The 22,869-nt window shown below is 51.5% G+C and overlaps 2 protein-coding genes across 2 annotated transcripts in view; one reads left to right on the forward strand and one right to left on the reverse strand.

Moving 5' to 3' along the window:
• Positions 1-2,944: 2,944 nt before the first annotated feature.
• Positions 2,945-12,884, reverse strand: SSNA1 (SS nuclear autoantigen 1). The gene is made up of 3 exons (XM_030535894.1): positions 12,783-12,884; positions 12,332-12,531; positions 2,945-3,180 (listed from the first exon to the last, which is right to left on the reverse strand). Exons 1-3 carry the CDS (start codon positions 12,832-12,834, stop codon positions 3,079-3,081), a joined length of 354 nt encoding a protein of 117 aa, XP_030391754.1. The 5' UTR covers positions 12,835-12,884; the 3' UTR covers positions 2,945-3,078.
• Positions 12,885-13,488: 604 nt separating this feature from the next.
• The window catches only part of ANAPC2 (anaphase promoting complex subunit 2), a 34,546-nt gene continuing 25,165 nt past the window's right edge, over positions 13,489-22,869 (forward strand). Inside the window, exons 1-3 of the mRNA XM_030535837.1 lie at positions 13,489-13,575; positions 15,186-15,808; positions 17,670-17,802. Coding sequence (XP_030391697.1) covers positions 13,489-13,575; positions 15,186-15,808; positions 17,670-17,802 — 843 coding nt within the window. The remainder of the gene's footprint in view (positions 13,576-15,185; positions 15,809-17,669; positions 17,803-22,869) is intronic.

Below are 22,869 nucleotides of genomic sequence, written 5' to 3' on the forward strand. Positions count from 1 at the left end.
CTGTGTGGGGACAGGAGGGTAGCTCAGGGTGCAGGGAGAGGGGTAGCTGGGGCTGTGCGTGGACGGGGGTAGCTCAGGGTGCAGGGAGGGGGTAGCTAGGGGCTGTGTGAAGTGAGAGGAGTAGCTCGGTGTAAGGAGGGAGTAGCTAGGGGCTGTGTGTGGGCAGGGGGTAGCTCAGGGTGCAGGGAAGGGGTAGCTAGGACCTGTGTGTGGGATGGGGGTAGCTCAAGGTGCAGGCAGGGGGGTAGCTGGGGACTGTGTGGGATAGGGGTAGCTCAGGGTGCAGGCAGGGGGTAGCTAGGGGCTGTGTGAAGTGAGGGGAGTAGCTAGGGGCTGTGTGTGGGATGGGGGTAGCTCGGGGGTGGCTAGGGGCTGTGTGCGGGATGGGGATAGCTCAGGGCGCAGGGAGGGGGTAGCTAGGGGCTGTGTGAAGTGAGGGGAGTAGCTAGGGGCTGTGTGTGGGCAGGGGGTAGCTCAGGGTGCAGGGAAGGGGTAGCTAGGACCTGTGTGTGGGATGGGGGTAGCTCAGGGTGCAGGGAGGGAGTAGCTAGGGGCTGTGTGCAGGATGGGGATAGCTCAGGGTGCAGGGAGGGGGTAGATGGGAGCTGTGTGTGGGATGGGGGTAGCTCAAGGTGCAGGAAGGGGGGTAGCTGGGGACTGTGTGGGATAGGGGTAGCTCAGGGTGCAGGGAAGGGGTAGCTAGGGGCTGTGTGAAGTGAGGGGAGTAGCTAGGGGCTGTGTGTGGGATGGGGGTAGCTCAGGGGGGTGGCTAGGGGCTGTGTGCAGGATGGGGATAGCTCAGGGTGCAGGGAGGGGGTAGCTAGGGGCTGTGTGCAGGATGGGGATAGCTCGGTGCAGGGAGGGGGTAGCTAGGGGCTGTGTGTGGGATGGGGGTAGCTCAGGGGGGTGGCTAGCAGCTGTGTGCGGGATGGGGATAGCTCAGGGTGCAGGGAGGGGGTAGATGGGAGCTGTGTACCAGGAAAGCTCCCCAGTGGTCACTGCTCCCCAAGGGCTCTGCCGGCCCCCGAGTAGGGTCCCCCCTGCCTGGGCAGCTCTTTCCAGCTGCGTGAGCTGAGGAGCAGCAGCACCCCTGGGCCCTAGCAGCAGCTGGGGAAATGCTGTGGCTGCCTGCTCCATGGCAGCAGCTGCGGGACTCCAGCTTCCCCCCTCTGACCAGGCCAGGGGCTGGGGAGTCAGGGGTGTGGAGCTGCCCCTGGGCCTGCCCTGCTCTGGCCCTGCAGTTTGCAGGGAGGCAACTGGTGCTCAGGGGGTGCCAGGGCTCAGTGATTTCAGCCCCATGGGGTCCTGCAGCCCCCCTGAAAGGGCTCACGGTCCCACAGGGGGCTGCAGCCCCCCAGCTGGGAACTGTGGCTCTAGACCCCCCCCCCCCGCTGGTGAGAAGTGGAGTGGTGAGCTAGGGACTCTTGGGAGGGGGAGGTGCTGCCTCCCCTCAGAGCTCACCAGAGCTCAGAGTGCTGCTCCCTACCCTTCTTACACACCTTGTAGCTCCGGGCTGGGCTCTGCCGGGGCCACCGCCCAGCCAGCCCCAGCTTCTGCAGCCCCTCCCCTCCTGTTGCACCCTGGGAACAAACTGTGCCCCTCTTCCCCCATTCAGCCAGTAGCTGTGGCTGCTCCACTTCTCCCTTCCCAGAGCACAAGCCACCTTGCCTCTGCATGTGAGTGCCAGCTTGCTGCTGGCACACGCCCACTCCTCTGCACAGAGGAAACTGCTCCTGCCACAGCAAACCATCCCGTCTCACTCCTGAGGGGATTTGATGCTAAAAAATTAAATTACATGTTTTTAAATTCTACAAATTTGTCAGTAAATAAATGTGTCTCCAGCGTGACATAGGGGAGCACAGACCACTGGCTGCATGGAGGTGGGAGATCACCCTGAAGCCCTCACCTCCCCTGGTACAGGGACTCGGCAGTGAGGCTGCACCTGAGGCTGACACCATGCAAGGGCTGGGCCTGCTTCAGAAACACCCTGGGGGCCTGCCCCTCTGTGCCAGGTGCACCAGATGTGGATGGGCAGGCTCAGCTCAGCAGGGTCTAAGTGTGGAGGGGATCCAGATGTGAGATGAGAGGTTTCTGTGTGGGGAAATCTGCATTCTGGCAGCTCAGTGGGAGATCTGGATGCACAGAGCCTCATTGGGGAGTTCCAGGTGCAGGAGCAATAGGACTCTGTAGGGGCTCTAGGTGAAGGTGGTTGGGGCTCAGTAGGGGAGTCTGGGTGCTGGGGGAGTGGGGCTTGATGGGGTGGGGGTCTGGGTGTGTGGGGTTTGTATGAGTGAGGGTTCGATGGGCCTGCTTAACAGGGGAGCCCGAGCTGCTGCTGAGGGGACACTGCAGGCTGGGCTACTGCTTCCCCCTGCGATTCCCCTCCCTGCTGTACTGCCTCTTCCCCACAGCAGGCACTCACTGTTGCACAGAAAACAGGAAGGCCCCAGCACACAGAAGGGGAGCCTGACTGGCAGTAGAACCCAGGAGGTGGTATTCAGCTGCAGATTCAGCAGAGCCTAGAGGCCACCTCCTTCAGCTCTGCACTTGCAGAAATGGGGGGGCAGTATCATGTAACCCTGTGCCTTGCCTCTGGTTTCGAGGGGCAATCTCCCACAAAACTGCACCCGTGGTCATCCCCACGTCTGCCCCCATTCTCTGCAGGGAAGCACAGGACTTCTGTAGGGCAGTGTTTTCTGCAGGTGCGCGGTCATGCAGAATCCCCCCCCAGGAGTAACTGAAAGGGAAAGTGCTGATGTCCCAAGTCACATTTCTTCCCAGGGCTGCACTGCCTGAGGCTGCTGCTTATAGGCACAGTTGCACTCCCACAGCATCATGACCCCATTAACTGGCACTTGTTACACACCCAGCCTGAGTTTTGCTGGATGTGGCTTGAAGTGGAATGGATTCCCACCTGGCACTGAGACTATTCTGAAATGAACACTTATATTTGCAAAACAAAGCCTTTATTAGATGCTGCTTCCATTCCAAGCGCCTAGATCAGAATGCCAATGTGGGCCAGGGTCAGAAGGCGCTGCAGCTCCCTGGAGTGATGCCAGGAGGTTTGAGTCCAAATGCTCAGCTCTCCTTTGTGATGCTACTTTTCAGTTCCGTGGCTCTGCTGAGATTCCCAGCTTCCTTCTTGAGGACATTGAGCAGCGTCTGGGAACTCTCCAGGATCTGGGAGGACGGGAAACAAGTTACTTCATTTTATGGAAACAGCATTTCTCTTAGCCCGAGCCAGATTTTGAACAAGTTGCCAAGGGAGTGGGTGAGTCTCCAGCACTCTGAGCCTTTAACTCAAGCCTGGGTGTGTCTTCCTAAGAAATATGTTCTGTCAGACCCACGTTCCAGGCTCAAGGCAGGAACCACTGGATGGATGCTCTCTGGCTGCGTCACGCAGGTCAGACTAGATGGTCCCTTCTGGCCTTAGCATCTAGCAATATTAACAAAGGCAATTTGTTTAAAAACAGTTAAAAATGTAACTGGCAAACACCGTCGTTTATAGATGTTAAGGCCAGAAGTGACCCCCAATCATCCAATCTGACTTGCAGCATACACCAGAAATTCCTGCATCAAATCAGTAACTTGGAGTTGAACTCAAATGTATTTGTTAGCTATCCAATCTTAGCTCCGTGGCTACTGAACTATTTCATATGAACAGGACCAGCTTCACCAGGAGAACCAGAGCCCTATTGTTCCTATGTCTCAGTGGCTAGGGCATACTTCTGGGACATGGGCAATCCAACTTCTAACCACACAGCTAGTGGGCAGAGAGCACTTCCTTCTTCCTTGGTTTTTCCTGAAAAAGGACTGACTTCTCCTTATTCATAGGCTAACCTAGTTTAAAAAAAATCAATAATCATGCATAAAAGTGTTAAATTTCCATTGTGATGAAATTTCTAAACATTTATTCCTCATTTTAATAATGCACTTTTCCGAGCACAAACAAAACCCTGATCTCCCCCTGCCCCCCAGAGTAATTGTCTTGATTTCAATATGTAATTGAGTGAGATTTGAGGCTGTGTAACTGCAAGCCGTGGCCGCTGGACAGTTCTGAAGAGCCTGGGCCATGCCCTCCCTAGTCCAAAGTTTAAATTATGTGCAAACTGATGTGACTTGTCAGTTCCATTTGCAAGAGCTCTTTGAATAAGAAACTGGATTTGACTGGCTACAGATTACAAACATCTCTGATCACCACAAGCACCATATCCCTGTGACTGTTGGCCTGAGGGGTTATTACAGGTAGAAAGAAAGCTGTAGGAATAACCTATAGTCCTGGCTGCCATGGGTGGATTCATACAAGCCTGGGAACACTCAGGCCATGTCTACATCTAAAATTTTGCAGCGCTGGTTGTTACAGCTGTATTAGTACAGCTGTATAGGGCCAGCGCTGCAGAGTGGCCACACTTACAGCAACCAGCGCTGCAAGTGGTGTTAGATGTGGCCACACTGCAGCGCTGTTGGGCGGCTTCAAGGGGGGTTCCGGGACCGAGCAAACCGGGAAAGGAAACCAGCTTTGCCGCGGTTTGCTCTCTTGGTCCCGGAGCCACCCAGCAAACCGCAGGGAAGGAGACCTGCTTGCTCGGGGTTCCGGGACCGAGAGAGCAAACCGGGAACGCCGCGGTTTGCTCTCTCGGTCCCGGAGCCACCCAGCAAACCGCAGGGAAGGAGACCTGCTTGCTCGGGGTTCCGGGACCGAGAGAGCACACCGGGAACGCCGCGGTTTGCTCTCTCGGTCCCGGAGCCACTCAGCAAACCGCAGGGAAGGAGACCTGCTTGCTCGGGGTTCCGGGACCGAGAGATCAAACCGGGAAAGGAAACCAGCTTCGCCGCGGTTTGCTCTCTCGGTCCCGGAACCCCGAGCAAGCAGGTCTCCTTCCCTGCGGTTTGCTGAGTGGCTCCGGGACCGAGAGAGCAAACCGCGGCGTTCCCGGTTTGCTCTCTCGGTCCCGGAACCCCGAGCAAGCAGGTCTCCTTCCCTGCGGTTTGCTGGGTGGCTCCGGGACCGAGAGCGCAAACCGGGAAAGGAAACCAGCTTGATTACCAGAGGATTCCTCCTTCCACGGAGGTCAAGAAAAGCGCTGGTAACTGTCTACATTGGATTACCAGCGCTGGATCACCAGCGCTGGATCCTCTACACCCGAGACAAAACGGGAGTACGGCCAGCGCTGCAAACAGGGAGTTGCAGCGCTGGTGGTGCCCTGCAGATGTGTACACCTTCAAAGTTGCAGCGCTGTAACTCCCTCACCAGCGCTGCAACTTTCTGATGTAGACAAGCCCTCAGAGCTGGCCGTTCTGAGATGGCAGCTTTGAGTTCAGAAGGAAAAGAACAGAGTTATGCCAGCTCCAGAAGGTGTGTTCTCCCATGGACAGGGCAGAGTACCCCTTGCAGCTGTGTACAGCTCCCAGAAAGACCAGACAACACTTAGCTGAACTACTGCTACCAAGCAGCTCCGATATATTAGCCATTTTCCTGTTCACATATTGCCTGAGAAGAAGTTAGATTTTCTGTAGATCTTTATTACTTATTTATGGTAGTGCCCAGAACTGCAGCCAAGGGCCATAGCCCTATTGTGCTAGGTATAGTACAGAGAAATCACCGAGCAGACCCTCCCTATCCCACACAGCCCACGGGACTGACAGGATGCAACAGGGGCTCACTGGTAGTTGTAATTGTTTTTAAAATAACTTGTGACAAAACACCAGCTCCGTTTGCAGAAAATGGCTTTTTGTTGTTTAGTCAAAGAAAATGCTCAGTAGACTTAGGGGTGATGTGGAGCATCAGTTTGCACAGAAATGAACCTTTGGGCAAAGGAGGGGCATAGCCCAGACTCCTCAGAACTGTCCAACAGTCACAGGGATGGAGCTAGCAGAGATCTGCCAAGTATTTTGTTACCGACGTTCTCAAATCTCAGTTACTTACTGAAATTCTAAGCCAATTACACCATGTAGATGGGAGTTTTACCAGTGTCTCACCAAAGTGTATTCTTAAAATAGGAATAACTATTGTTACAGAATTCACTCTCGGGATAATGTTTATCAACATTTCCATTTGCATGCATGAATTTTTCCAAGCTTCAGCCTTTGAGAAAGGGGCTGGGAGAGGACAGGCCGCTCAGCCTGAGATTTGACAATGACACAAAAGGAGACAGCAAGGCAATCAGGCTGACAGCAGAAAGTCGTACCAGCCAGTGGAGACCAGAGGAGGCGGCAGTGAGACAGAATATGTTCTAGAGGTCTGAACATATTCTGGTTAACCGGAGAGAGCTCAGGACATGCAAGGCTGGGGCAGAAACACTTTTCATTACGCTCAGGAGCCACACACCATGCCCAGTTTGTTTTATATATAGAAATCAGATGCCAATTAATAGCTAAAGCAACTAATGATACGGACCCATTCAGGGCTTACTTGACAGCCATGTTGCAGAGAAGGCCCCCACACCAATGCCAGTGACTAAGGAGAGGGCTGGGATTCCTGCTGGAACCTTCCCATGACCAACTCCACTTGTCACCTCTAAGAAGTGCCTGTTCCTGCTCTAGCAGGTGGAAGGAGCCCTCTTTTTCCACCCCGGCTGCTCTCTGCCGGGGGGGGAGAAGCAATCTTCCTCCTCTGCCCTCGCTATAAGCCTGCTGTTACTCTACCCCTTTGCCACTCCCTGGTTTTGGGTGCCCTCTGCGTGAACAGCAGTGTTCCAGCTTTCCCACCAGCCCTGATCATTCACATTTCCACTACCCCCCAGAGGGTGAGAAACCTTAGCCACGAAACTAACCAGACTCTAGTAATTTTCATCCTGTTGCCGCCTTGGGGAGCTGAAGCAGAGGCACTGGAGCTATCTGTCTGCACAGCCAGCACACAGCCCTGGCATGGGGGCTAGTTTAAAGCATATTGGTGAAGAACTCTTTTTAAAATGGAAGCTGAACTTCCTCAGCAGTAAATGGCACTGTTATTAATTATCAGGGTTATTCCGGTCTGGTCGGAGCTGGTGGCCACCAGAAAGGGGCCCATTGTGCTGGCACCAGACATACGTAGAGTAAGACAGTCCCTGCCGTGAAGAGCAGTAGGGAAAGGAACAATACACAAGCACCAGCAGTGACTGATGGCAGCAAGTAGCACCTCAGTTCCCCCAGGTTTTTGGTTTGGTTTGGTTGTTCTAAACCTTCAGTTAGTGTTATGAGGGGAATAACTAAAAGGGAAAGACAAGGGAGGTGGGGAGGAAGAAGTCACTCAGTCATAGTGCAGGGAAGCCGGTGTGGGACTTTCAGGACATCAGCACCCAGGCACCTTCTTGAACCTGTCCTGCAGCTGCCAAGGCTTCATTCTCTAGCTGGCTCCTCCCTGCAGTCTCTCTCCAAGGGGGGGAGGAGGCTACGTGGGTACTAGTGCCCTGGGAAGGGGTGGGGTCCAAGAGTTGCTAGAGGAGAGCAGTGGCCCAGGCTAAGCCCTATTTTACCTTCCCCTGCCTGTCCCCGCCACTGCAGAACGATCTGCTTCGGCTGCTCTCTGCAGGCACTGCCCCACACACTTGAAAGAAAAGGGCCTCACTCACCCTCCCCGCATTTTTATCAAAAGTAATTTTAATATAAGGAGAAAGAACAGGCCCAGAGGGGTGCCCATTGGCCTCTCACCATGGGAATAGCCTGTACGGAAGGAAAGCTCAGCACAGTATGCCTTGACCTCTACCACTGTGCCTTCGGCCAAGGGTTTTCAAGCCTTGTCTTTTACAATGTTTGAGTATCTATGACAGTAGCAGAGTGCTGGTAATTGACACACCCAAAGCTTCATTCACCTTGGAGTGAAAGCTGCTGGTATTCAACCCAACCCTCTGCGCCTCTCACCCTTCCAGAATGAGAGATTTCTATTCCCAAAACTCAAACACCAAACACCACAGCAGCAGGAAAGGTCGTTCAGGTGACACTTCCCACACAACGCTGGCCATGTCTACATCTAAAATTTGGCAGCGCTGGTTGTTACAGCTGTATTAGTACAGCTGTATAGGGCCAGCGCTGCAGAGTGGCCACACTTACAGCAACCAGCGCTGCAAGTGGTGTTAGATGTGGCCACACTGCAGCGCTGTTGGGCGGCTTCAAGGGGGGTTCCGGGAACGAGAGAGCAAGCCGGGAAAGGAGACCAGCTTCGCCGCGGTTTGCTCTCGCGTTCCCGGAGCCACCCTGCAAACCGCAGGGAAGGAGAACCGCTTGCTCGGCGGTTCGGGGAACGAGAGAGCAAACCGGGAAAGGAGACCAGCTTCGCCGCGGTTTGCTCTCGCGTTCCCGGAGCCACCCTGCAAACCGCAGGGAAGGAGAACCGCTTCCTCGGCGGTTCGGGGAACGAGAGAGCAAACCGGGAAAGGAGACTAGTTTGCAGGGTGGCTCCGGGAATGCGAGAGCAAACCGCGGCGAAGCTGGTCTCCTTTCCCGGTTTGCTCTCTCGTTCCCCGAACCGCCGAGCAAGCGGTTCTCCTTCCCTGCGGTTTGCAGGGTGGCTCCGGGAACGCGAGAGCAAACCGCGGCGAAGCTGGTCTCCTTTCCCGGTTTGCTCTCTCGTTCCCGGAGCCACCCTGCAAACCGCAGGGAAGGAGAACCGCTTGCTCGGCGGTTCGGGGAACGAGAGAGCAAACCGGGAAAGGAGACCAGCTTCGCCGCGGTTTGCTCTCGCGTTCCCGGAGCCACCCTGCAAACCGCAGGGAAGGAGACCTGCTTGCTTGGGGTTCCGGGAACGAGAGAGCAAACCGGGAAAGTGAGACCAGCTTGATTACCAGAGGCTTCCTCCTTCCACGGAGGTCAAGAAAAGTGCTGGTAAGTGTCTACATTGGATTACCAGCGCTGGATCACCAGCGCTGGATCCTCTACACCCGAGACAAAACGGGAGTACGGCCAGCGCTGCAAACAGGGAGTTGCAGCGCTGGTGATGCCCTGCAGATGTGTACACCTTCAAAGTTGCAGCGCTGTAACTCCCTCACCAGCGCTGCAACTTTCTGATGTAGACAAGCCCACAGCTACTGAGCCTTAAATCTGCCTTGAGGTGTTCCTTACAGAGATCACAGCACCTTACCCCTCCCTAAGCTTTTGCCTGTCTAAGACAGCAGCAAGCACACCCTGAAGCCCTGGGGCTGTCCTAAGTATAAGGAGGGTTCAAAGCACTGTATGCTTAACAGCCCTTATTGGGAGCTGTGCTAGGCCCAGAGACCATTGCAGGTTTTGCTAGGGATGGATAAGGCACTGTGGGCCTCGCATAGAATGCCAGTGGGAGAAAGTGGTAGACAGGGATAAGAAGAAATGCCTGCACAATACCCTGTACCCTAGGGGGCTGTGCACGGGGTTGGAGCCAGAAGTCTGCATGTTCAATTCTCCTCTTCCACGGCATGCTGTTGCTAGTTCTGTTCCCTTCAAAACCCTTATTACTGGCCAAGGCCCAGTATCTCTTCCCAGAGGCAGAGAGAAAGGTTACTTAACAGTAACTGTTTATCTTCAAGAGTTGCCCCTGTGCATTCACACTCATGGACTGGCACTCCCAGGTGCAAGCTATGGAACACTCCTCTAACTGGTATATAACAAAGAGCACAGGTCACTTGGGCTCAGGTCTGGACTGTTTGGTAAGTGGGGCACAAGCAAACAATATGCATTTTAATACAGCTAAATGTAAATGTATATATCTAGGAGCAAAACATGTCAGCCATACTTACAAGATGGGGAACTCTATCCTGGGAAGCAGTGACTCTGAAAAAGATTTGGGGGTTGTGGTGGATAATCAGCTGAACATCCTAGTGTAATCCCTGGATGCATGAAGAGGGGAATCTCAAGTAGGAGTAGAGAGGTTATTGTACCTCTGTATTTGGCACTGGTGCGACTGCTGCTGGAATCCTGTGTCCAGTTCTGGTGTCCACAATTCAAGAATAGTGATAAATTGGAGAGGGGTCAGAAGAGCCAGGAGATGATTAAAGGATTGGGAAACCTGCCTAAGAGTGATGAACTCAAGTGTTGCATCTATTTAGCTTAAGAAAGAGAAAGTTAAGGAGTGACTTGATTACAGCCTTTAAGTACCTACATGGGGTATAAATAATTGATGACAGGCTCTTCCATCTAGCAGAGAAAGGTCTAACACGATCCAATGCCTGGAAGTTGAAACTAGACAAATTCAGACTGGAAATAAAGCACACATTTTTACAATGAGAGTAATTAACCACTAGAACAATTTCCCAAGGGTTGTGGTGGATTCTCCATCCCTAACAATTTTTAAATCAAGACAATGTTTTTCTAAAAGCTCTGCTGTAGGGATGATTGCGGGGCAGTTCTCTGTCCTGTGTTATACAGGAGGTCAAACTAGATGATCACAATGATCTCTTCTGGCTTTGGAATCTATGAAAGGTCCTCTGTCAGCCTGGTAAATTGTTCCAATGGATAATGACCCTCACTGTACAAAAGGTATGCTATATTCCCTGTCTGATGTTAGCTGCTGAAGCTAGATGAATTCAGACTGGTCAGGCTGGCCACATGTGGTGCGGCGTTGTGCTGAATCTTGGTTACACCACATGGAAGGGTCTCAGATATTCCAGACCCAGCACTTGAGCCCCTAGCTGAGGTCAGTGCTGATGCCATGGCTGGAATTGATGCCTTAGCCCCTCGCTTGCTGCAAATTTCAATGCAGAGGAAGGTTGTTCCCAGTGGTGCACAGAACTCTGCCCATCCAGAGGTTCAGCAGCCATCAGGGCCTCTCCCGTGAGGTGCCAGAGCCAGCAGTCCTGGTGGGGAGGTAAAAGCCTTATGGGTGGCACACTGGGCCAGGGAATGAGTTTTACAAGACAGAAATCCAACACAGGCATCCAACTTCGGAGATCCATGGGTACAATGCACATCTGTTATAGCACTGCACAGAGTTGCTGGCTCCTTTAAGAGGAGTCTGAGGAGCTAGTTTAAAGGGACAAAGACAGTTAATTGAATAAAGAACACCTGTGCCTCATAAAAGATCATTGGAACTCAGCTGCAGAAAGATGCTGACAGAAAGAGAAACTCTCCTAAGAGGTGTGCCGGAGTCCACAGGTGGGCTGGGCAATGCCTGAGGTCCAGGGCAGAGATTGGATTTCAGGTTTATTTGTTTTTAATAATGTAGAACCACAGCAGGGAAATTTTATCTCATGCTCTCTTGGACATTGTGGAGTTCTAAAGGGTGCTGAGAGAAGAGCAACTGATGCACGGAATGCCTGCCATGCCAACCCTAGGTCAGGAGGGGGTGCTACATGGTAGGCCTGACCTCTGACAAACATCTTTGGGGGGTCCAGTCCAGACATAGTCCTAGTGATGGTGCAAGCCCGGAGGCTCGAACATTAAAAGTTGGGGAAATATCCCTTTTCTGAGACACTACAAAACCATAATATTTACCTAAGAGCCAAACTAAAGTTACTTGTATGTACACTTTTGGCAAACTAAGCCTAAAGGGGTTAGGAAAGCAACAGCCATGGCAGAGGGTTGCTTTTACTCTCTGTGGTGATGGGGAAGGAGTGGAATCAGCTAGGGGTGCATTCCCTGGGAGGTAGGTGCACAGGAGCTCAAGGGATACGGCTTTCAGGAGGGTTCCATCTGCTCATCACTAGGGAATACCATCCCATAGCAGGAATGCATGAGGCTCTCAAAGAAAGAAACCTAAGGTTGCACAAGGACACTTCAGGTGGAGCTGGAAACATAAGCCCAACCTCAAACCCCAAGTCTCACCCAATCTGCCTTCTGAAATGAATGGCCCAAGCCTGCTTATCCTGTCTGTTGCTGTTATTTTAACCAACAGGCCAGACTGTCCTTCCAGAACCAAGAGGAGAGCCCAGGAATCCCAATTCCCAGTGTTCTAATGCTGACCAGCAAGCCACCCGCAACACAGTCAAGTGGCAGAGGGCAGTGGTGTGGGTCTGAAGGTCCCATGTTCAAACTGGGCAGTGCCTGGTTTTTGCAAGTTTGTGGGTTTTTTTCCGGGCAGCAGTAACCCTCTTTTGGGAGAGTTGTTCCAGCTAAGGAACAACTGGTTTCCCAAGGTGGGAAGTGCCGTGCCGAGGAGGAAGGCCCTGGTGTGTGGCAGTAAGCAACTTACTTTGGCAGAGCTGTTTGTAGGCGATAGTGGGATTTTGGCCAAGGAATGATTTGAACCTGGTTTTGGTCCAGCCAAAGCACAAAGCCCTGCTTTCCCCTGGTTCTTGATTACAGTTTAGGGCTTGATCTAGACGTGAGGCCTTCTAACGGCAGAGAGAGGCCCTGCCTCTGTGCTTTCGCAGTAACACACAAGCCCCCAGAGCGAAAAGGGCTGCCTTGGAGAAAGCCAATCCCCCAGCCTCCAGAGGCCAGATACCTTCGTGTAGGCAGCCTCGGTCTCAGCAATGGTTTTCTCAAACTCGTTACGGGTGGCCATCTTGCGAGCCAGGCTCTCATTGACGCGGGCCAGCTTCTCCGTCAGGAGCCGGATGTCGTTTTGCAGCTTGTTCTTCTCCTCCTCCTCCTTCTGGATCTGCTGGCTCAGCTCCTCCCGCTTGGCGCACAGCTCCTCGATACCTGGGGCAGGAGGCGAGTCAGGGCCCCGGGCCCTCAGGGCACAAGGCCTATCCCACAAACACGTGCCGTGGGCGAGGCAGGTCCTCGGGGGCACCGGCTGCGTGGAGGGGCTAAGCAACCCGGACCCCCCAGCCCTTCCCCGCTGCTGCCTGGGGACCCGCCCTACCCGGGCCTGGCCCGGGCCCGCCAAGCGCTGTCCCTGGTAGGCGCTGGGTGCCGCGCACGGCGTGTCCCGTCCCCCCCGCGCTCACACTTCACCAGCTCGTTGTTGTAGCTCTGCAGCGCCGCCCCCTGCTGCGTCATCGCGCCCCGAACCCCCGGGCCCGGCCGCGGCTCCCCGGCGTCCGCCCCGCCTCCAGCCCAGCCGCCTCCAGCGCCCGCTCGCCCCCTAGCCCCGCCCCAACCGCCTCCAGCTCCCGCCCCGCCCCGGCCTCCGCCCCGCCTCCAGCCCAACCGCCTCCAGCTCCCGCCCCGCCCCGGCCTCCGCCCCGCCTCCAGCCCAGCCGCCTCCAGCGCCCCGAACCCCCTAGCCCCGCCCCAACCGCCTCCAGCTCCCGCCCCGCCCCGGCCTCCGCCCCGCCTCCAGCCCAGCCGCCTCCAGCGCCCGCTCGCCCCTAGCCCCGCCCCAACCGCCTCCAGCTCCCGCCCCTCCGCGGGGTCCGCCCCGCCCCGCCTCCAGCCCAACCGCCTCCAGCGCCCGCTCCTCAGCCCCCTAGCCCCGCCCCAACCGCCTCCCGCCCCGCCCCGGCCTCCGCCCCGCCTCCAGCCCAACTGCCTCCAGCGCCCGCTCGCCCGCCCCGCAGCCCCCTAGCCCCGCCCCAACCGCCTCCAGCTCCCGCCCCGCCCCTCCCCGGCCTCAGCCCCGCCCCCAGCTCCCGCCCCGGCCTCCGCCCCGCCTCCAGCGCTTGCCCCGCCCCGCCCCCGCCTCAGAGCCTCCTGGCGCGCGCGCGGGCCCAGATGGAGGCGGCGGGGCCCGGCCCGGAGCTCTCGGCGGCCTGGCACGCGCTGAGCACCGGCCTGGTGCCACCTGCCGCCCTGGGGCTGGTGAGTGAGAGCGGCAGGGCCGGCGCCGCGTCCCCCAACCGGGCCCCGCCGCCCCGCAGCGTTTTCTCCAGCCCCCCCTGCGGCCCCCCGCCCCCCTTTCTGCCCCCCCCCCCCGAGCTCCCCGAACGAGCCGCCCCAGGCCGCGAGCTGCGCCCTGTGACTCGCGGCTGCTGCCTGGACCGCGCCGAAGCCCGGTGGTGCCGGACGTGCGGGGTGGAGCGGGCCCGGATGAGCCGGCTGGAGGCTGTTCGGCTCTAAGCTCCTGGGGACAGCGAGGGTCCCGGGTCTGGACAGCACCGCGCACAGCGGGGCACCAGCTGCTTGGCCTGTGGGTGCTGCTGCAGCGGGGATGTTTGTGTTAGGAGCTGAGCAAAGCGCTGCAAACCTAGGAATCCGGAGCTGAGCCTGCCCTTGTGAGAGGCACAAATATCCAGAATTTGCCAGGTTCGGTAACTGGGCTGTCTTAACTCTGCTGGCCTAGGCACGGCCACCTCCTTGTGACATTGCTCCTTTCAGGGACAGTATCAGAAATACAAACCACTGGTTTTCTCATTTATGCCCCATAGTTGTGTCTGGGGTTTGTTACTGTACTGGCCTGGCCTCTTCTCAGAAATGCTGGAATTTTGTGATCTGGGAGGTTTGCACATGGGCACATTGCTAGCTCACGGCTAGTTGGCAGCACCTGGGATCATAGAGCCCCACCCTGGGAGCTCCTGGGCATCCTCAGCTCCTTGCTGGATTTTTTGGGAGGAATGTCCACCTTCACCATGCTGTTTGTTATAGTCGAGTAAGGTATCCTGACATTCTTTTTCTAGTAGGGCATCACTTGGACAGCAGAGTTAAGGTAGTGCCTTTGGCCCTCTTATAAGCGCAGACTTAATTCTGAATTTCCTGAGTCTCTACATTTTGTTTATATCTAGCTGTTCTTGAAAAGTAGCAAACCAGAGAAATGGATGTCTGCCTGCATTCTAACAACATTTTTATGTGGGAATTTCCTTAGTTTGTGTTCCTGCAAAGTCAAAGATGGTCACAAGAGGATGTCCACGGGCCTTGGGATCTCCACAATAGTTCAGAGAGTGCACCTATTTTTAAAATCTTCTAATTTGGGAACCAGTTCACTTTGCTTTGTCTAGAAAAATTCATCTTGTTTCTAAATCTAATCTGCCAGTTCTGAGGCTGGTCTGAGTATTTCTGCTGGTTTTAGAGGGGACATATAACAGAAACTTACATGTGCCATTATTAATGTGGAATGGCTGCTGTTGTGGTTTCCGGCTCTTAGATAAATAGGCCAGTCAGCTTATGAATTCCATGGCTGCTGCCAGCAAGGGGAGCAGTTGATGCTAACTGCAGTGTTCATGCTTGTGATGTGGGCACCTTCTCATCAGGAGCAAGACTCAGACCTCAGCCTCTCCAAAGAGGGAACACTAAACAGCAGCTGGTTGGTAACCTACAGTCAACCTGACACACATGTGACCCAACTACCTACTAGTGGCAGGCTCCATTCATATCCTGCTCCCTGTTCTCTGAAGTGATTTCTCCTGATTTGCAAAGTCCAGTGTTAGTAATTTGTTGGTGCCCATGCTTGTATTTAACTTGATGTCTCTCTTTAGGCAGCATCCAGATCCAGTTCAGTGGGGCTGCTGAAGGACAGTGATTTGAGGGCTGCTGTGGAAGTGCTGCAACGCTATGGCTTGCACTCTGTCCTAGAAGAATGGTTCACTGAAGTTTTACAGACAGACCTTCAGGCAAATATAGCTCCTGAGTTCTGGAATTGTATTGGCCAGTATGAAAACACAGCCGAAGAACCACAGTGCTCCTTGCTTCTCCTGGATGCGTTTTGTCTGCTCAAGTGCCGCTTAGACCCTTATCTAAACAGCTTGGACCTTCTGGAAAAATGGACCAAAATGGGCTTGCTCCTTGGAACAGGCTCCCAGATGCTGCGAGAGAAAGTCTACACCATGTTCAAAGCCATCCTCTTCTTCACCACCACAAAGACTTTCCAGGAGATGATCCAGCAGTTCTACAGCCGCACCTTCAAGATTTACATGCGGCAGTGGAAGAAGGGTGAAGACAGAATGAATGCATGCGAGAGCAGCATGAGTGAAAATGAACAAGAGAGTGACATGGAGGATGGAGGAGGAGACGGCCTGCAGTGTATGGGCTGCAGCAGTAAGAAAGAGCAGTGCTGGTGTCCCACAGCCATGGAGCAGTTTCAGCAGCTTAATGAAATCCTGTGCGTATCTTAAAGGGAGGGGTCTGTTAGACAGAGTGAACACACAACCCAGATAGGAGCCCATCATAGTTACATAAAAGCGGCAGAGTTCAGTGGCACCTTGTAGACTTACAAACTTATTGGAGCATGAGCTTTCATGGGAGAATACCCACTTCGGATGCATGTAATGGGTATTCACCCACAAAAGCTCATGATCCAATACGTTTGTTAGTCTGTAAGGTGCCATAGAACTTTTTGCTGCTTTTACAGATCCAGACTAACACGGCTACCCTTCTGATACATAGATTTTTAAGGCCAGAAAGGACCTTTATGATCGAGTCTGACCTGGACAGCACTGACCAGAGAATCTCACTCAGTGGTGCTTGCATCAAACTCATGATTTGTGGTTGAGCATATTATTAGACAAACAGGTTCTGCTGAGGCATGAGCATCCCCTGACCTGGACACGGGCTTTGATTGGTGTTTTTTAAAGGGAGAATGTTTCTAAGCGAAAGATTTTCTGTGTGTGTCGTCGTCGTCGTGTCCCCCCCCCCCCCCGCAAAGTTAAGGTTCCTGAAGAAGTTTGTCACGTTTAATATGGAAAAAATAGGAGAAATACATCTGGTGGTACCAAGAGTGCAAAGCATGGTTGCCCTTCATTACTCCTCAGGTATGTATGGAGAAGGCCTGAATGAGGGGTTTAAAAACAGACCTTGTTTCCCCATTAGAAATATCAGACCTTACTGGCAGTGTTTGGCTGGAAGCTGCTATAGGCGATTGGAGAACTAATGGGGTTGTACCATCACAGGAGAGAATAGGACCTGAGCCCTTGGGAGGGTGATGGATTCTTAGTCTATTTAAAATCTCTTAGTTTTTATTTTTGATGCTGATTTAATGTAAGCTCCTGACAGGCCCCTGAGAGAAAAGATTTGCTAAAGAGCCAGCCCCCTCTCCCTTTGATTGAGGGATATGAAAGCTCCCACTCCAGTTCTCTGATCCTCTGTGCTGATAGGGAGCTATAGCTGGACATTCTGTCTGTCGCTAAGATTACCCACACAGGAATTAACAGAGTGTTGTATGTGTAAAAAAATAATCTAACCCCCACTTGATGTAACGTTAACTGAACTTTCAGCTTTGTATAAAACCAAAAACCAGGAAGGAATGAAAGGTCTAGGAATGTGACTCCTTACCTTCTCTGCCTGGCTGGGAATGGAAAAAAAAACCCTTGTGTTTATAAGTTTGGAAAGGAGTTTCTTCCTTTTGTAGCGTTGTTTGATGAACTTTCTGGTGGCCAAAACCTGTGAAATGCTCAAAAGGCATTATTTTTGTTATAAGTAACATTTAATTGTATAGAATATATGTATTTTGTCTCCAGATGTGCTTTTCCCCAATAGACTAGTGTAACAATTTGATATGACTTGGACTATATCACATTATACCATATCCTGTTGTTTGGAATCCATGAGTTTTATATTCTCACTAATTTTCTTTCCATTAATGTCTGATGTTGTAAGTTTTGTTCTAGTTGCCCTATTTTCTATTTTTTTTCCTTCCTAATGGATAAAAACCCTTCCCAAATAAGCACCCTACTTACTGAGCAAACCCAGTCCCCCTCAAGTCTGTGGCCCCGTGTCCAGCTAGACATTTACACAATGCTGATCACCTTGGTATTTGAGCACCCAAATACCGTACAATGTTGACATCTGGCAGGATTAAAAGTGCTCCTGTCTATGTGGAGAGAGGCCAGTTCCTAATCTGACACATGCTAGCCAATGTGCAGTACAGACCTCTACCCCTTCCCTCCCCTGAACCCAGTTACTTTGCACTTTGTTTTGTACTTTCCTATCTACATGTTCTGAACGAGGTCACTGTTTGTCTGCAGTCACAGGCTGAACTTGCTGGAGAGAGTGAGTGCTAATGCTGTCACCACCATCCTGCACAAGATGATAGAGGAGAGGATGGAGCGCAGATGCAGGGGAGAGTATGAGCGCTCGTTCCTGAGTGAGTTCCAGGAGGTAAGGCCCACAGCAACCAGGAGCTGTTGTGGTGGTGGCATGTGCTTGTTTCTGTCACAAGTTAAAGGGTTGATGTCAGAATGAATCTCCTATTTGAAGAAATCCTAACTTGACCTGCCAAGCCCCCTAAACTGTTGACATAGAAGCCCGTGGAAATTTCCCATTTCATAGATTCACATAGTTTAAGCCTGAAAGGGACTATCGTGATCACCTAATCTGACATTCGGCATAACACAGGCCATTACAATTCATTGTTTCCCCTGTATTAATTAAAGAATTGATTCAGGATTATGCTATAGGTCAGAAGAAATAATCACAATTGCCCCTTCTAGCATTCAGAACATAAGAATGGTCATACTGGGTGAGACCAAAGGTCCATCAAGCCCAGTATCCTGTCTTCCGACAGTGGTCAATGCCAGGTGTTTCAGGGAGAATGAATCGAACAGATAATCATCAAGTGATCCATCCTTGTCACTCATTTCCCAGCTTCTGGCAAACAGGCTAGGGACACCATCCCTGCCCATCCTGACTAATAGCCATTGATGGACCTATCCGCCATGAATTTATCTAGTTCTTTAATGTACTCTCTTATAGTCTTGGCCTTTACAACATCCTCTAGCAGAGATGTTTAAACTCTATGAATCTATGTACTGAGCCCAGTACTTGGTGTTTGGCTGCAGGATAATTTCTAGAAAAGCATCCAGTTTTGATCTGAAGACCTCAAGGGATGGGAATCCACCACTTCTCTTGGGAGTTTAGGCATAATTTTTTAACGAGAGTGATTAACAGTTGGCACAATTTCTAATTTGAATTGTCTGGCTTGAGCTTCTAGCTATTGGTTCTTGTTTTGCCTTTTTCTGCTAAATTAAAGAGACCTTTAGTATCTGTTTTCTCTCCATAAAGGTACTTGTACACCATAATTAAGTCGCCTCTGTCTTCTTCTTGATAAACTATACAGATTGTGCTCTTTAAGTCTTTCACTGTAAGGATTTTTCTCCAGCCCTCAAATCATTTTTGTGGCACATTTCTCCATCCTCTCCAATTTTTCAGTAACCTTTTAAAAATGTGGACCCCAGGACTGGATGCAGTATTCTAGTATTGGTCTCACTAATGCCGTATACAGAGGTAATATCATCTCCCTGCTCATTCCTCCCCTGCTTATACATCCTAGGATTGCATTAGCTCTTTTTGCCACGGCATTGCACTGAGAGCTCATGTCCGCTGTGACCCTTAGTCCTTGTCAGAGTCATTGCTTTCTCATATAGCCCCCTATTCTGTAGGCACAGCCTGCATTCTTGGTTCCTAGATATAACTTTGCACTTGACTGTATTAAAATGCATTTTGTTTGAATGGGCTTGGCTTATGAAATGATCCAGATCACTCTGAATGACTGCACTGTCTTTATTATTTACCACTCCAGTCTTTGTCATTCATAAATTTTATAAGCATTGATTTTATATTTACTTCTAGATCATTAATGAGAACGTTAAATAGGGTTGGATCCACGCTGTCCCTGCAGAACCCCATTAGAAGCTCCCTGTCACAGGGTGACTCCACCTTGCAAGAAAGGGAGCAAGGTTGAATGCACCTGCTGCCCAGTTGGGTTTAAGGGAAGGAGTCTTAACCTTAACCTTGAGTCTTATAAAGAGGGAGAGAGCTGTAGAGAGGTCCCATGCTGCTGATAGTGTGGGGGCAGAATGAGGGCAGCCGGCTTCAGCAGTGTTACTGAGCATGCTCAGTACAAGCCAAGCAACAAATCTGAGGGGCACATGATCCTGCACATCCCCCCTGGACTAACAGCTGCATAATCTGGGAGCATAATATAGTAAAATCTCATTCTATGGGCAAGTTAGTGATGGAAAGATAAGGGCGACGTCATCTGATTTGTAAAAATCTACAGAATCCTAATTTCAATGGTGTCACCCTCTGTGGCAACGCGGGGGGGACTCGCTGCCCCTCAGCTCCCAGGTCCAGGTCCTCCAGTTGGTGGAAACAGTGTCGTCAGAAATGAGTTAGGTTGGGTATCGTTCAAAAGCTCCTTCTCCCACAAATGCAATGGAACCAAACATGACAAACCTAGAACAATTATGTATATATATATATATTCAAGAAAATGTTGAAAAATCAATGTTTTTTAAATTATCGTTTATCACAGGGATGCATTGTTCACATAAAGATGCTCATCTTGGCTAAACCTAGGAAAGTTAGCCTTGACATGTAGGATTGAAAACATTTATTCATCAAAGTCGTCATCAGTGTTGTCTCCATCTAGGGCACCATTGTTAGACATGTTGTCACACTGATCCTTGTCCATGCTGCACTCACACATCTCTGTGCGAGGCAGGCTGCTGCCAAATGTTTGCAGCCTCTGGTTTTCGTACATGAGCTTTTGATTAGCTAAATAATTGATTCAGGAGTGCATGGTATTCACACGCAACTGGTGTGATCGGTCCATCCTCCAAGACCCATCCATGTCTGATGGGGAAGGTAGTTTTGGATGCATTCAGCCATCCCAGAATCATTCCATAGCTTGGTAATTTGCCCTCTTGATAGCAGGTAAAAATGTATCCCATGTTGGTTGGCAATTTTTCTCCTTTTCTCTGCTTCTTGCAAAACATCTACCAACATAACTCTGCAAGTGTTGTAATGTTGGTCTTCAAATGGTAAACTCATCACATGAACGCCTCCAGTGCATTTATGATCCCATCAAGCATTCCGAGCACCTTCAGAACAAGGAGAGGGTCTTCAGAGACTGAATCAGATGTCTTCTAGTAAGATAATATGGTCTTTCCAGCTGTGCCACATCCTGGGCATGGAAACCTGGCAGTACAGTAGCTTTTTTTGGTCTGAGTTATAGGAAAACATCTCTGAGGGATATACAGCAATTCTGTTCCCCAGCAGCAGGCACAAAAAGAATCTTGCGGGAGTCTTGAGTAACATCTCACAGAGAGCACTAGAACGTCTGAGTCTTGTGCAAAAATTTGGAGTTTGGTAGCATCTCTCTCTGTGGCATTGATGGCATGCAAGATAATTTTAGTGTCAGCCTCCTCATGGGAATAGCAAAGAAACTCCATAGAACAGTGGAAGGCAGAAGCTTTATTATGCCATGCGATGACATTCTTCGAGAAATTCTTCTTATGCTGGAGTGTTTTCTCCATAGGCTGTGTGGTTAACTTGTCTTTTGTGTGGGTATGAGACAGTTCTTTGTGATGTTGGAGATGTTCATGGAATCAATGATTTTGTATTGGACAAGTGTAATACCATGGAGTGTCTTCTTTCTGGTAATATTTTTAATTGATTCTGCTACATACATGTCAAACGCAAGGTGGACTTCATCACGGGTCCAGTATTTTCTATGTAGCCTCATAATGAAGTGTTCAGCCAAATCTCAGCAGGTGTAAACAGTGTGTGTGTCGATAGCTTGTACCTTAGCCATACCATCTATGACTGGTGTGCTGAAAGGCCTCTGCTGGCATAAGGTATCAGTCACATTGTCAGTAGGTGCTGCCTTATGAAAAACATGCAAGATGTGAATTAATCTGCTTTTTACCTGGCACATAGGTATTGTTCTGTTGTATTCAAACATCAATTGTGGCACCATGGAGAACTTGTATTTCCCAAAGTCTCACGTAGATCAACATCACACTGAGATCTGGGCATGACCAGGAGATGAGCAAACAATGACCTGTCTGCAGTCAGTTCTGTAAGAGTCTCTGCCACCTTCACTCTGACTTTATTCAGGAAGTATGTCTACATCTACAATTTTGCAGCACTGGTTGTTACAGCTGTATTAGTACAGCTGTATAGGGCCAGCGCTGCAGAGTGGCCACACTTACAGCAACCAGCGCTGCAAGTGGTGTTAGATGTGGCCACGCTGCAGCGCTGTTGGACGGCTTCAAGGGGGGTTCGGGGAACGTGAGAGCAAACCGGGGAAGGAGACCTGCTTCCCCGCGGTTTGCTCTCGCGTTCCCCGAACCCCCCTGCAAACTGCAGGGAAGGAGACCTGCTTGCTCGGGGGTTCGGGGAACGCGAGAGCAAACCGGGGAAGGAGACCTGCTTCCCCGCGGTTTGCTCTCGCGTTCCCCGAACCCCCTGCAAACCGCAGGGAAGGAGACCTGCTTGCTCGGGGGTTCGGGGAATGCGAGAGCAAACCGGGGAAGGAGACCTGCTTGATTACCAGAGAGGCTTCCTCAGGTATGCTGCGATACCTGCTTATTCCATGGAGGTCAAGAAAAGCGCTGGTAAGTGTCTACACTTGATTACCAGCACTGGATCACCAGCGCTGGATCCTCTACACCCGAGACAAAACGGGAGTACGGCCAGCGCTGCAAACAGGGAGTTGCAGCGCTGGTGATGTCCTGCAGATGTGTACAACTCCTAAGTTGCAGCACTGTAACCCCCTCACCAGCGCTGCAACTTTGTGATGTAGACAAGCCCTTGCATTCAAGCACAGCTGTAGTCTGTTCTTGATTGGAGCCCATAGATTGATGGAGCCTTGGATAATTCTTTGGGTTTTGAAGGCTTCTTACAAGTTGTAATCCAAAGTAACCATTTGACTGACATCTTTAGCTGTCTCATCTCTGAAGACTGCTTATGTCATGATATTAATAAGCTTTGGTCCATCAAATGTGGATGGATTGCAAGTGTGAGTAACCTCATCCTGTAGCTTAAAATTGCCCCTTCTTGGCATTTAACAGTGTTTAATGAGTCTGGATGCTGCATGGTTGCTTCTGGGAAAAACATCCCAGCCATGCAACCACTTAAACTTTACTTTCCATGCTATGCTCTTGCTAAGAGTGACTGCTTCATTCAGTTTCTCACCTGACTTAGGTGCTGAAAGTAGATGGATGCCTTTGGGTTCTGGTTTACCACAGAAGAAGCAGTGTTCTCAAAGTGCATGCTACAGGACGTAGTATAAGGCGAGTCTCACTCACAGCTGGCACTTTTACCAACATCTTCAACTATTTCCTGATGCTCAATGTATTTCTTCTCCAACTTTCCCAGATTCAGTTTATGGACACATTTCTTATAGCATGTAAGGTGCCACTGAGCCTTGTGTTTAACCAA

Source organism: Gopherus evgoodei, chromosome 16, assembly GCF_007399415.2.
Source record: "Gopherus evgoodei ecotype Sinaloan lineage chromosome 16, rGopEvg1_v1.p, whole genome shotgun sequence".
Classification (NCBI taxonomy): Eukaryota; Metazoa; Chordata; order Testudines; family Testudinidae; genus Gopherus; species Gopherus evgoodei.